The sequence below is a fragment of the Citrus sinensis genome, chromosome 3 (genome assembly GCF_022201045.2).
Source record: "Citrus sinensis cultivar Valencia sweet orange chromosome 3, DVS_A1.0, whole genome shotgun sequence".
Classification (NCBI taxonomy): domain Eukaryota; kingdom Viridiplantae; phylum Streptophyta; class Magnoliopsida; order Sapindales; family Rutaceae; genus Citrus; species Citrus sinensis.
The window spans coordinates 39,907,250-39,922,268 of record NC_068558.1 but is presented as its reverse complement, the minus strand read 5'-3'; the positions used below and the strand labels follow the sequence as shown (position 1 = coordinate 39,922,268).

The 15,019-nt window shown below is 32.5% G+C and overlaps 2 protein-coding genes across 4 annotated transcripts; one reads left to right on the top strand and one right to left on the bottom strand.

Annotated features, from left to right (window-relative positions):
* The first annotated feature begins 6,567 nt into the window (after window positions 1-6,567).
* On the top strand, window positions 6,568-9,182 carry LOC102621571 (uncharacterized). 2 transcript variants are annotated; one of them, XM_006478965.4, is made up of 4 exons: window positions 6,568-6,958; window positions 7,106-7,378; window positions 7,640-7,897; window positions 8,980-9,182. In XM_006478965.4, exons 1-4 carry the CDS (start codon window positions 6,953-6,955, stop codon window positions 9,028-9,030), a joined length of 588 nt encoding a protein of 195 aa, XP_006479028.2. In that variant the 5' UTR covers window positions 6,568-6,952; the 3' UTR covers window positions 9,031-9,182. The 2 variants fall into 2 exon arrangements, with proteins under 2 accessions (XP_006479028.2, XP_006479027.2); XM_006478964.4 differs by having other exon boundaries at window positions 6,576-6,958; window positions 7,097-7,378.
* A 963-nt stretch (window positions 9,183-10,145) lies between these two features.
* LOC102621286 (U-box domain-containing protein 9-like) lies at window positions 10,146-13,393 on the bottom strand. 2 transcript variants are annotated; one of them, XR_008053573.1, is made up of 3 exons: window positions 12,909-13,393; window positions 10,878-12,183; window positions 10,146-10,343 (listed from the first exon to the last, which is right to left on the bottom strand). XR_008053573.1 is itself a non-coding variant. In XM_006478963.4 (2 exons), exons 1-2 carry the CDS (start codon window positions 13,203-13,205, stop codon window positions 11,104-11,106), a joined length of 1,377 nt encoding a protein of 458 aa, XP_006479026.2. In that variant the 5' UTR covers window positions 13,206-13,393; the 3' UTR covers window positions 10,862-11,103. The 2 variants fall into 2 exon arrangements, 1 of the variants encoding a protein (XP_006479026.2); XM_006478963.4 differs by lacking the exon at window positions 10,146-10,343 and having other exon boundaries at window positions 10,862-12,183.
* Window positions 13,394-15,019: the final 1,626 nt, after the last annotated feature.

Genomic DNA, 15,019 nt, shown 5'->3' with positions numbered 1-15,019 from the left:
GAAAAAATTTCTCAGAAATAACCCAGATATGTTTAAAATTACCTACAATATGCCCCGTCGATCAGCCATTTACAAGTCCAAAACTTCAGCACCCTGACAAAAATAATAGTATACCATTAATACGGTAACTTCAGTCGAGGGTATCGTAATTTCCGTCAGTCTTTAATTTCTTTAACATATTTTTCTTATCTACATGGTAGTATCTATTGAAAGATAATATAAGTGATTTCAATCCAAGAAAATTGAGATTAAAATTTCCACTCACAAAATGATATTTAGAAAACAATTTCATTTAGACTCTATTTAGAAAACAATTAAACTTCTTTAACTCTATTTGGTATTGAGGTGATATAACTTTAAGTTATGTAAAGAAAAAAAAAAACTCTTTTTTTATAAAATTAAAGTTAATAGTTTGTTGTAAATATTACTTTTAAATAATAAGTTTGACAAAAATAATAAATATATTATAATATTTTAATCATAACAATTTAGTTTTCAAGGCACAACAAATAGTATTTATCAAACACTTTAGAGTACTAACAAAAAACTCTTCTAATTTAACTCTTCAAATACTTATTATTTCCTTACTTATGTTGTACATAGAAGAGTAAAAAAATTAGTCATCTCCCAAAAGAATTTTCAAATTAAAATAAGTTCATATTATTTTAGTCAAACTTTTTTTTCCACCAAAATAATAACAATGATAACACATCTCTCCTTTCAAGAATGAAAAGAAAAAACTAATATAATATTAAATTGAAGGCTCTAAGAGAATTGACGAGAGAAAAAGATAATTTCATTTGAAGAATTTATTTAAAGAGTGTTTTGGAATACTTTTTACTTATGTGGCTCTTCAAATAACAAGTAAATCTCATTTTAAGAGTTTTTTGGCGATGCTTTTAGGTAGCCTTTGGTTTTTTGTCTGAAATCTAAATGGGTCTGAATTTTTCTAAAGTCTGAATATGTTTGATTACGAAAATATGAACGACACGTTTTTTTTTTTTTTTAAATATCTGAATATAAATGACATTTTATTTGTTTTCACAATAAAAAAATCTTAAATTTAGTTATTTGGCATTTATGTCTTATAAATTAAAACAAAAAAAAGAAGATTAGATTTTATAGTTTAGGAAATAAATTTTTTTACAGATATATTTTTGAAATATAATATTTATTTTTCATTCAGACCTTTTTCCATTCAGATAAAACTCACAAAAGTTTACTTTTTCTATTCATATATAAATGTCTGAAAATCATATATAAATGTCTGAAAATCAGACATAAGTTCCAAAAAATAAATAAGCATATTTTAGAAAAAGTCTGAAATTAATAAAATTTCATATTTCAGACATTTATAAAACAACCTCTTAGTATTGTAACTTTTAAGTTATACCTGCCTAACCTCAATACTAAACTAAGAGCATCATCAAAAGGTTCTATTAATTTTACTTTTTAAATATCTATTTGCTTACCTATATGACAAATAGAAGAGTGAAAAAATATGTTATCCTCTAGAAGGCTCTTCAAATATAAATAATTTAATATTATTTTTAAAATATAATTATTTTTCTAAAGGAAAAATAAATAGTAATTAAATCACTTCTCTCTCTCAAATAAAAAGTAATACAATATAAATTGAAGAGGGAGAATTACTCTACAAAATTGAAGAGAGAGAAATATTCTTATTTAAAAAATTTTAATGAGAATATCTTTTGAATTCTTAAATGTTAATTTGACTATTCAAATATATAGTAAAATTTTATTTAAAAAGTATTTTGGTGATGCTATAAGACCTCAATAATATTCGCCTTTGTAAATATTTATGTGGGCTTACATTTCAGTGATATTAATTAGGCCCATTTCAAATTGTAGATGTCAGAGGTATTCAAACCCAGCTATTTAACCTTTGAAGCCCCATTCATGGCTTTTAATTATATATAATAAAAATTAGATTCTATATTCTGAAAATTTCATTGAGCTCCTCACTAATTGACTTATTCAAAGTCCTATTTTAATTATTGAAGAGGTTGATGATTTGCTTCCCCTTGGCAAATGTAATTTGTCAGTCGTTTATTGGAGTTTTGCCAGACACTAATTGACTTATTCAAAGTCCTATATTACTCTGTTCTGCGAACTAAATATTTTCCGAGTCATTCATAATAATGTAAATTTAGAAATGGGGTTTGAAGATAAAACAAGGGGTTAAATAGCTTCACTCTTTCCACGGTGTGGAAATGTTTAACCTCATAAAAATTAATTAACAATTATAGTACCATGTCCATATTATATGACCTAGAGATGTATGAGTTGGTTCGGATTGAATTTTAAGTCAATTCAAACTAAATTAGAAAAGTTTGATCCTAACCCAAACTAACCGAACATTTTTTAATCTAAACCAAACCAACTCATTTGAATTTAGTTTGAGTTTTGTTGGAGCTTTATGATCCAAATATTTTTTGTTTTGGTAAATACAATTATATGAAAATTATAATGCTATTAATTATTATACATATTAATTACTACATATATATTAATATTACAATATAATGGATAAAAAATTATAAATAATACATTTTGCAATAATTTCATCCCCAAATCAAATAATATTAGAAAATTAAAATAAAGTTTAATCACGAAAATTATCATTTCTCAATAAATGAGAAAATAAACTCTTAACAATAAATTTTCAACCATAGTGTGCGCTATTAGGTTGTAGTATGATGATTGGTTGGTGCCTTTAACAATTTGGTTTTTATAGGCAATTAGGCATCTTTGTAATTTTATTTTTTCCCCCCACGAAATGTGGATATAGGTAGATATATCGCTCAAATACTAGTGAGAGCAGAGATATACCTCTATGTGTGTTGGATAGGGTTCTGATCGTCTCTAATTGTAGGGGTGGGTACAAATTCAAAATAAATCAAAAATTTTAGTTCGGTTCAGTTCGGTTTGAGAATTTCAAAAATCGGTTTGAATTTGGTTCAGTTTCAGTAATAGCCCATTGGTTTTTTAGTTATGAAACACTAAACTGAAACAAAAAAAAACCAAACCAAACCGAATCGGATATTTTGATGTCCGATTCAGTTCTATCTATCCTTAAAAGCCATGTGGCGGTTCTTTAATTTAAAAATTATTTTTTGATTTTTTGGTTTGATTTTCAGTTTAATCGGTTCAATTGTTGGATTTTAAATTTTAAATCGAAAACCGAACCAAAGTATTTGGTTTTCACCAAACCATAATATTTGGTTTTTTCTATAAAAAAAATACTGAACCGAGCCTCCAAAAAATTAAACTGAACTGATTATTTTTGGAGTCCAATTTAATTTTGCCCACCTCTATTAAAACCACTTATAAACAAGTTGGATGATCTTTTAATTATTTATATTTTCACTTTGTAATCTCTACCTATAGACTTAATTGGATTTGTTGGTGGTGTAATTTCTCGTCCCTTAAACTGTTTATGCAACTTTTATTATTTGCAACCACAGTGTTGTTACCAGTAAAAAAAAAGAAAAAAAATCACTAAAAATAAAAAATTTGTGATCATTACAAGAACACTCGATCAAAAAATTATTTTAAGTCATTAAAATTAATAATACGTAGTAAGACTGTCAGAGTATGAATCGAAGAATGAATGTTGCAATAAAGTCAAAGATTGTCAAATTCTGGATCTCGCCTTGTTTGACCTGTTTGAATTATAAGCTGTTGATCATCAGGTCCTAAACTTCTTCACGTGACTCCATGATCCTCGATTTTCTAAAGCAGAAAAAATAAAATTATAGATTTATAATAATTTGTCAGTATCTTATGCCAATTTTTGACTCGCCAGGCCTAAATTAATCGTTAATTATGTGTGTGTACATACTTACTTACATATATTCTCAAGTGATAATTATTTAAAAATGCAGTAGTTTTTTTTATATGAATATACAGTTAAATTATACGATTTAATAAAATTATTTTTTAATATATTATATAATATTAAAATTTAACTCTATTAAATTGTACTACTTAAAAAAAATATCAGTGTAAAAAAAAGAGTGGGCTCATTCTAAAAACGGGTAATTTTTAGGGACTTCCCTTGAGGTTTGATCTATTAACACTTATATAGAAAATATAACTGTAATTACAGAGACCTCCCCTACCGTTTATACTTAATTTCGTATATAGTTAGTATATGAGGGTAAACTAGTAAAAGCGCATTTAAAATTAAAGTAAACAAAAAGTTACTTTGAAGATATACCTACTGAAACACTCAAAACCATTTTCTCTTTCATCAATCGAAGCACGTATGAACAAGACGGTCTTGGATCAGCAATTTTTTATTCATTCATCAAGTTATAGTGCAAGTTGTGGAAACTAGGGAGAGAACTGATGAGGATGGAAAAAGATCCAAGTGTCTTATTGTTAGTATTGTGGACAAATTAATTATGTTAACCCAAAGCTGCAATCTGATTTTTGTTCTCTCAAATGGAGTCCAAATGCTGAATTCAACAACTGTAAAGAAGCTTGAATAATTTCCATTCCATGCCCTCTCAATGGTCAATGGCCAATTTGTGCACTTACAGGTATCAACTGTAAATCTGCCTCTGTTGACGTGGTGGTCGTCAGCACCAAACTCAGATCTCGTCAGCATCGAATGCAGATTTCTCGGCTTTCAAATAGCAAGCCGCAAGTTTTATTTTATTATTTGTGTATGATAATATTGCTAGGGATTACGAGGGTCATGGAACCCATGCAGCCTCTATAGCTTATGGAAATGAAGTAAAGGATGCTAGTTTCTTCGGAGTGGGACAAAGCACCGCCAGAGGGGGAGTTTCATTGGTAAGAGTTGCTGCTTATAAAGTATGTTCTCCTGCAGGGTGCACGAAACTTTATTTTTTTGTTGCTATCAAAATCGGAGTTCTGGCACTGGGGGAAAAAGAAATGGCCACTTTTCTTTTTTCAGCCTTGGAACAACTGTAGGAGTCGAGCAGGGCTGAGTGCCATCCAATAAATGCCTCCATTTTTAGCCTTTTTGCAGAGGTAAGGGTAGTTTCGACCTATCACTAGTCAACTAACGGTCAAGAAAAATAATACAAATGATAGGAGAGGTCTCTGTAATTACAATCATACTTTTTATTCAAGTGTCAATACGCCAAAACACAATGGAAGTCTCTAAAACTTACCCAGTGAAATTTACTTTTTATTTCAACGGAGAAGAGGGATTAAGAAGAAGTCAAATGGACAGCATGGATGGTGATACATGTGGCAGGCGGTGGTCAGGCCACGGGCATTCACAAATCACAAGCTCCAAAAGCTTTATATTTATTTTCAAAGTCAAAATCCGCCACCACATATCACTCCACGAGGTTTGGCAATCACCTTGCAGATTTTCTGTTCCTCTAGATCTACGGTCGAATTACAATATTCAGATAATAAAGACAATAAAAATTAATAAAAATTTGTGCATTCATGTTTGAAAAATGTCTTTTTCTTTCTTTTTTTTTTATCGAAACTAATCTGGCCAGATGTGATCGTATCACATATGTTTTGTAATTATTACTCCAACAGCAACTCAATTTTTTTTTTAAAAATTTTTAAGTCATGTGAGCAGTATTTAAAATTTCATATCCTTTTATTTTTAATATAGCAAAATTTTATTATTTTAACTAAATGGTATTCACATCACATATATAATCATATAATATTAAAATAGCTGGTAAACTGTACCTTAAAATACTGACCACAAAGCCGATAAGCCAAACGGAACAAAATTCATTATCAAATTTAATATATTAAATGCTATTTGAACAGCGGCAGTAAGACTGTAAGAAAATAAAAATTATAACACCACAATATAAATAATATTATCGTTTTATATGCTACAATATTACTATACTAATAACAATATCTATACTTTTATTTTCTTTACTATCTTACCAATGCTCTACTAACAATAGCGGATCTTATTACCTTGCACGATGATGGTGTAACAAATATTACAGAATTGATAATATATATATTTTTTATTTTCTATAATTCTTTTATTATTATTCAGTAAATCTTAATCGTTTGATTAAATCTAACTTTTTTCTGATTCTATAACGTTTGTAACAAAATTCTAACAATTATAAAATGAGCAGAGAATTCAATGATTTAACTTTAGCTGACAGTTGCTTCCGAAAAAGCACTTCCATCTGCTTTTGCCCTTTTCAACCTACAGTGCCTTTCTGTGGAAGCATCAAAGGCCAACAGTACTACCCGCGGGCCCCAACCCATTACCAAAGCCATTATTATATATACATTATACAGTTCCAAAGCTTTCAGTTTTCATGATAACATTTAAAAAGATTATAAATAAATAAATAAAGTCAATTTGGTCATACTTTCACTTTCACAATCACAACCAAACCCACTTTCTGTAACAGTAAAAAGAGCACCCAAATCAATGTGAAAACCCAGAACATATGGGACCCATTCGAGCCGCGTGAATCCAGCAAAAACAAAGGCCCTTTTTCCTCATTTTAATGTTTTAAAAAAGGGCGCTTCTGGGTTAGAGTTGAAAATGGCAGCAAAAGCAGCATATAATAATAATTAAGAATTATAATAAATCAGAAAAAGTTGACGAATATCAAACAGACCACAGTCGCTTGGTTTCTCATCACTTTCTCTCTTGTTTCCTTTTTGTATTTTGTACTCTGCCTTCCTTTAATATCACTCACTGTTTCCCATTAATAGAAGCTGAGCAGCAGCAGCAGCAGCAGCAGCAGCAGCTCAAGTATCTTTCTTCCTAGATTCTCTCTCTCAGCTTTTACTACCACAATTTAACTCCCGTCTTGAGTTGAGAACCCCCCCATACTTTCCCCCCTTTTTACTTAAAAAGCACTCAAAACTTTTCTTTTATATCCCCTTGTCTTGGGCCCTTGGATTCATCTTCTGCTGCTACCGTCACCAAGACGAAACACAAAATATGGATGTAAGTTCTCTCTCTTTCTTTTTGAAGGTTGAGGGTGAGCTAAGCATAAACTTGGTTGCAATCAATACATCATATATTTAATTTCTTCGTTTGTTTTTATTGATTTAGTTTATTTTCTTCTTGTTAAAAAAAAAAAAGCCTTTACAGGAAAATTGTAAAAGGAGTGGGCAAATACACATACCCGCATTCGGAAACTGGGATTACGCAAACGACACGCCAATAACTCAGTATTTTGAGTGTGCAAGACAAGCAGGCTTGTTAAGATACAGTTCTTCTTCTGGTGAATCTGATCCGTATGTTCGTAATACGACCACTGCTGCTGGTGGTGACTTATATGCAGTTGATGATCATCGTCATCATCGTCATTTGCACAAACCTTCTCGTTATCATGCTGCTGTTGCTGTTGCTCCCCCTCGAAAGGTATCTTTTTTTTACCCTAATAAAAATTTTTCTTTTTAACAATGTAGTAGTTTTTCACATTATCTTGTTTACGTAACACCGGTTGCAGAATAGTGGAACCTTAAAAGCATATAAAATTTTATGACATTAGTGTACAATTAAATTTTGCGTAGTTTAAGCTTTACCACACCTCTGGATTTTTTTTTTATCAAAATAAAAGTTAAATGTGAATGCAATAATGAAGTTGCGGATTTTGATGTTGAATTTGGGTGAATTTCGTAGACAAGAGTGAGGGATAAGCGAGGGGCGAATGTCAAGGAAGTGCAAAGAAGGCAAGTGAAGAAGGTATGTGACGTGGCTGAACCGCCAAGGAGGCAGCAATCATTACAGCAAAATTTTAATAATAATGATGTTAATAAGAAGAAGCTGCATCCTCAACACGACGTCGTTACAGCGACTACAGTTCGAGCTAGGCCACCTAAAGCCGTTGATGAAGATCTCTACAAAATCCCTCCTGAGCTTCTCCACTCTTCCAAGCGGGTAAGCTTTCTTTCTTTTGTTTTTGTGTTTTTTTTTATTTAATTAATTATATATTATATAATTATTAAAGGCTGCTGCTGAGTAGTGAGTAACTTGAAGATTATTTGACAACCAAAAAGAAAAGAAAACACTTATAAATATTTTATCACCACTCTTAGGTGGACATAAGTTACTAACTTAGCATGGGCACGGCATGACATAAGTTATTAATTAATTTGTATAATTGATTGGGTAGGGGCCCCAAAAAAACTAGCAATTCATTCGCATGATGGGTTTTTAGTTTTCCATCCGCATTTTCAAACAATTAGGTTTATGGGAATGTGGAATTCTTGAAGCCGAGTAAAAGAAAGTCTATGGACGTTTCTTGATTTTGAAAAGTTTGGCAATTGGGGTTGAAATTTTTAACTTTGCAGCAATTGGGGCCCTGAGACTCGACGACTCCAATGGTTCAAAAGACAAAGTCATTTATGACGAGAAAGTAGAAAAGTTTGTACCGCTAGCACCATCTAGGTTACGTGTCCACTGTCCAAATGCCACGAAAGTCTATTCTATTTTTTTTTTAATGATTACATTATATAATTCTCTCTTGAACTTTTCGCAAATTACAAATTCACATGGGTAAAAGTCATGAGAGCTCAAAAATTCTGATCCGTCCATAAATTGTTGAGATAAACTCGAAAATCTATCCTTGATACCCGGCAGATGGACTGGGGTTTAAGTTTTTTGATCTTATAAATTGGCGCAAAATTAGGGTCGTAATTGCTCGGCCCATGTGAGTTAATACTATGCTTGGGGCTAGCTGGCCTGGCCCTCTCCCGGCCTAATCTCAGGCGTACAAACTTGACTTGATTTGTGGGATCATGCTACGGTTCAACTGTGGCACCGTGCTACAGTTGCATTTAGCCGTTGGATGCAGTTGGATTGGTGGGATCCACTGGCATCCAACGGTTAGATGCAACTGTGGTACGGTGCCACAGTTGCACCTAAGGTTTCCCCTGATTTGTGACATATTATTGATTTAATTTTGTATCTTTTGATGGTGTCCAAATCTATCCTTAGCATTCTCCTATTTTCTCGTGCAGAAGAAAATGCCCGGATTCTTTTCATGCCTTGTTCCTGCTTGTGGCTCCTGAGACTGGAGCTTCTCTCTTGGGTTTCTTTAAAATGGGAGAGGAAAAATGCAGCAATGGTAGTTGTATTATCTATGCATTTTTTTTTTCTTTTTTGGGAACCGCATTGTGTACGATATTTTGCGATTACAGTGGAAACAGATGGTACTTAACTACTTGTGCTCTTGTTTCTTAATTTTTTTTCATTAAAATTTGCATTTGTATAACCGTTTACAGTCACTTAAGTTAATAATTGGTTACTGATAATAAAGATTGTAACAAATAAAACAACATATATACTGCCCATACATATGAGACCTAGGCCATTCACATTTCACAAAATCCCATGAACTTAGAATTAATGAATACTTTGTAGGTTAGGACAAGAAGCTTTGGGTCAAAGGATTAGTTTCCGCCATTTTTAACAAATAATTCTTTCACAAACTTTACATCACCATTTCAATGATCGTTCGGGCTATCACAATCCAACAGGTGTTGTTATGCACACATAATATAACAAACAATCATCACATTGGTCCGTTTATTTATTGATTTATTTATTATTTTTGGTTTCGTTTATCCGGCAATCGCTTTACCAAAGTCCAATTTTTGGGTAATTAGGGAAAGCTGTAAAGATAATGGAACCAAAAAGCAGATCCATTGGTTCTGAATTTGAATTATTCACATCGCTATCCAAAAAAAGCACTTTTTGATTCCTTTCCCGAGGAAAAATATTTCAACTTCCCCGCTTTACGCGAACGACTTCATACCAAAAACAAAAATAGTTCGATAAATACAAATGACACGTGCCCAGTTACTACACTCCATACCATACACGTCCATTCAAAAAATTTAGACTCAAATTTATCAAAAAAAAAAAATTTAGACTCAATAATGGCCGGTGCAAAAGTTGTCTTTAGTTATTTCGATATCTTTCCTTCGTACACAGACCTAATTTTCCAACACTAGAATCCAATTTTTCTCCAGAATTTAATCCAGAGTTCGTTCAAAATTGAGGTGGTCAGCAGAATGAGTGCATTATATTTCGTATATTTTACAAACTTAATGGCAGTGGTTTAGTAACCAACTTATAGATTACAGGGGAGCATGACTAGTGATGCAAAGCATGGCAGCAAAGAAACAAAAATTAAAAATTAAAAATTAAAAAGAATAAAATATTCAGCTAATCCAACAAAGAGTGACTCGGGCTTTAATATGAGAAGATTAAAGGGTAACTCGTCAAAGTGCCACGTAAGAATATTGAAGTTGCTTCAATGAACCACTATTGGTGGGCAACTCTTTAACAGGCCATGATTTCAGGGACTGTATGGTGTAGCCTGCTATCAAGCATTTTTCAAAAAGAAGATGAGAATTAAGTTTGTTTGAAAATGAACAAGATGAGAATTTATAAAATGCAAATTCAACCCACTTTTTGATTTGTAAATTCATATTGATTGCTGCATTGTTAACTTAAATAGCAGTCCTGGAAAAAGGGCAGGTGATGGGATTACTACATCATGTTCATACTGGACTTCCACATCAACTAGCTATTGGTTAGAGGACGCCCACCAAATTTGTTGGTGACATACACATATTGTAAAATTTAATCCACTTAGTATTTATTAAGGAAATATTTTGTAATATGGTGCCGACACTAGCTTAGTGAGAGAATTGAAGGAGACCCTACAACTGCACTCACCAGCCTTAAACAGTTTCCTTCAATGGGCCCTTTGGTGGCTATGCAAATATCACAATTTCAATCAGATGTGAGGTTAACACAGGGCATGTTCTGATGCAAACTAGGCATGAAGCCAGAAAAAAGAAAAATGATGATTAATTGACAGACACATAAGCAAGAATGCAAAACATACCTCTATTAGAGTTTCATTCATGATCGTTGAAGGTAAAAAGTACACTATCTTTTCTACATCTGTAGGCTAGTGAAGTGCTGGATCAAAACTTTCCTGTTATGAATAAAGGAATGTGTACAAAATTTGCAACGTTTTTACAGGTAATGACCTCACAACACTGTGTACACTTTGGAGCAAGGTAAGAGTATTTACAATGGGTGGTTACTGAAGGAAGGGCTTTATTTCATCATGCTGTATGCACAATTAAAGCAGCTTTATTAAGCCTCTCAAGGATGCCATTGGCCTTTCTCTTGGCCCTTGAAGTCCCATTCTCTGCAAGTCTAGAAAGCGTGCCATTAGCATTTTCCTCCTCCATAATTTCCCTCATTTGGGTTCGATCAGTAAAGCAGATATTGTACAGAATAGCAGCACAATTTTCTTTGTTGCGTTCACAAGTGCTCTCCCTTATGATCCTGAGCAAGCAGGGTATGGCACCTAGTTCCCCTATTTCCTCGATTGCAGCTTGGTGAGTAGAAAGCATTGCAAGAATAGCCAACAACTCATCAACAAGGGTATTTTCCATGATTTTTCTGAGTATCACCCTTACTGCCCCTGCATGGACAGCCCTCCTTTTATTCTCCAAGAGAATACAAAGACTGAAGATTGCCGAGGCAACATCCTTCATGGCTAATGGATGCCCTTCCTCCAGAAGTTCAATTAAAGGAGTCATGGCACCCAATTTTCCAATAGTGAGCTTGTTAGAATCTAGGGCTGATAATGAGAAGAGTGCAGCAGCAGCATTTCTTCTTGTTTCAATGGTTCCAGTTTGTACGGAGTCAATTAGCAGAGGGATGGCCAATGGATTCTCAGCAACTAGTCTCTTATTATCATCATGAATTGAGAGGTTCAGTATTGTTGTGATTAAATCCTCTAGGAGACCAGGATCAGTATCAGCTCTGCCAGGTGACAGTGGACTTAACAATAGGGGAATGGCATCAGTAGACTCACCAAAAAGTGCCCGAAACAATGGCATCCTCTTCGTTAGCAGCCGAAGCTCTTTTGCTGCTTCTTTCTGGTCAGAGAGGGAAGAAGACATCTTCTCAAGCAGTGAATTTAAATGGCTTCTGCTGGCATCAGTCACAACATCCTCATCTGTATCCTTAATGGGCTTTGGCAGCTCAATGCCATGCTCTTTGCACCATTGTGAAATCATTTCTCGTACCAAGTGATTAGGAATAAGAACTGTATGAGAGAGAACTTGTCGGGTTTGAGGGCATGTTCGGTTCCCTTCGTCTAGCCATCTCTGGATGCAAGGGCGATCAAAAGTCTGCAAATCCAGCACAAATTAAGAACTCATATGAGTAATGCTGTCAATTTACTGATCATCAAGAGATTAGACAAGAAAGATTCACCAGATACAAGAAAATAAAAATTCCTCAATAAGTACCATGCCTGATTTCACAGATATTATATTAGCATCAATAACACCGGAAGATTTCTCTTTTGCAGGCTGCAAATTTATTTATGCCTCTAGAAGATACGTCTGAAACAAGATTCTTTATATATCTTTCATACATAAGAGCAAAGTTTTATTTCCATAGAACAGACCATCCATTATAAATTTCTTGCAAGAAAGATTAAACTGGCCCGGCTTGTCATAATATTTTTAATACGTCTTTTCTACCACCATTTGAAAAGCCACACACAAACCATGAACCGAGTGTTAGAAGTCCTACCAAACAACCAAATTTCATATCCAAGTTTGGCTAAGTACCAATAAAATAGTGGCTTAAATTCAATCAACCAAACAACTTTCTTAATGCTTCAAAATTGAGACACCTAAGGGCTCAGGCTGACAACACTCCAAGGAAACAACTTTGCTATATCCCAAACATCAAAAGACAGTAAACTCCAATAACCAAACTAGAAATATTAACCGAAAACTCACAAGTATTGCACACATAAACGAACAAGAACTAAATTCATCCCATCTATGCAATTACAGAGACACCCAGATGCTAAAATAAACAATAAAGTAAATTGAAGCACTACCTGACCATTAGCCAAGACAACAGGATCAGTCATAATCTCTCCAGAAATAGGACACCTGAACTCATAAGGCAAACCCAGAAGATGATCATCACCAGCAGCACCACCTTTAAAAGAATGGGGTTTTTTCAACTTCAAATCTTTCAAGCAAGACAAGACTCTTAAGGCCTCATTAGTGACTTGTAAACCTCCATAATCATCTTCATCAAGAATTGCCTTCACCAGTCTCTGCAACTCTTTCTTCAACTCTACAGCCTTTCTAACACATGACTCTGTTTCTTCAACTTCTGGGTTGGCCATAAATAAAATAAAAAAATAAAGAAAAAGACAATGAAAGAATAAGAGAGAATTAGCAAACTGGGTTTGTTTCTGAGAAGAAAAGGGAATTTAAGTACATGTGTTTGCTTCTCTTTTGTCGTTATTTTCAGTTATTTTCTCTGATTTTTCTTCTTCTTCTTCGGTTTGGACTTTATTATTTTCCTACCAGAAACTGGTGTACACTTGTTAGTTATATACAAACCACTACGTGCATTTGTTTGAATAATAACATTTCACTCCCTAGACGTTTTGATTTTCTCAAGCAATGACGTGATTGTTCTATTTACATTAAATAGGATCCAAATAAAAAAATTGCCATTCAAATGACTAAATTTATCCTCATTCAAGAATAATATATTGCCACGTAGGTCATAGTCTAGTGTAACCCACCCTCTCAGTAAAATATTGAGAAATAGATGTAAATTTGAGAAATATTGCCACTCTTTACAGTTATAAAAACTCTTAGTTTTCTTCAATAATTAAGTAGGTGTAAATTTATTTTGTAATATATATAAAAATAGATTAAAAGTGTAAATAAGGTTGAGGTAATTGTATCTATGGTTGGAGTATACTCTCATTAGGCTCTCATGCTAACAATATGACACATAATTTTTGAATAATGATAGGTAACTCAATATTTAAGTTCTAATTTAAATCTCAACTGATATGACATTCATTCATTGAATGATAATTAAATAATTTTACTAATTATAAAATACATCATTTAATAAATGAGAGACACATAATATTAATATTTAAGTTGAGATTCAAATATTAAAATTCCTAACATTATTGATAATTTTTTATATTGTGTCATCCTACAATATTTATGTCGGTGACAAGTTTTAAATTGTGGAGTGTGTTCTTTATTTGTTAAAACATAAAACTGACGGACTCAAATATCATTGGACCAATTCGTTGTGGATCTTTGTTTGTTGCCACGTCTCCGGCGGCTGTGGCCTGTGGCTTTGCTTCGGTCAGTGGTCACTGTGGAACTCGATTGGACAAAGAAGAGGGTATGTTTTGTCATTTTGACATTTGTAGGGCTCTAATCAAGCAATCACATGTTGCCATATAAGAAGCCGAATGGTCTTCGCCCTATACTTGGTAGGGAGGTTTGTTTCAACCTCAATTAAATTTGTGTAAATGGTTCAATGTCAAAGGTTGATTTGGATTGAGACTCTTGATTTTTAAATTTTTAATTAATTCAATTAAAATTTATATGTCAACACTGATTTATTGTTTAATGTTATTTTAACATATATATAAATTGTTAATTTGTTTGCAGAATCAATTTGATTACCCGACATCATTTATTTAGCTTAATTGACCGATCAATTTGAATTTTATTATAAGATTGAATAATTCTTTTTAAATTAAGGTTAAATTATTGAAAGAGTGAGGTTATTTGCACTTTAAAAATTACTCTAAATACTCTAATTTTATTAAAAATATGTATTACAAAAACACTCATAATATAAATTATTATTAAGAATAATTTATTATAAGTCAATATTATATAATTACTTTGAATGTCCATATTGCACACTCATTATTCAATTTATAATTCTTATACCTTAAACCCTAAAAATTTTATTTCCAACATCTTAATTAATATTTAGACGAACAATGAGGAAATCAATTTTGAGAAAATTTTTGACTATGAATTATGTGTGATACTTTTTTATTTTAAAAAAATAAAATGAAACAAAAATATTGTAAAATAAGTTTTTTTTGGGCTTTGATCCTTCTTTTTTCTTTTTCATGTTCTTCATCTCTTCGTCTTCTTATTCTTA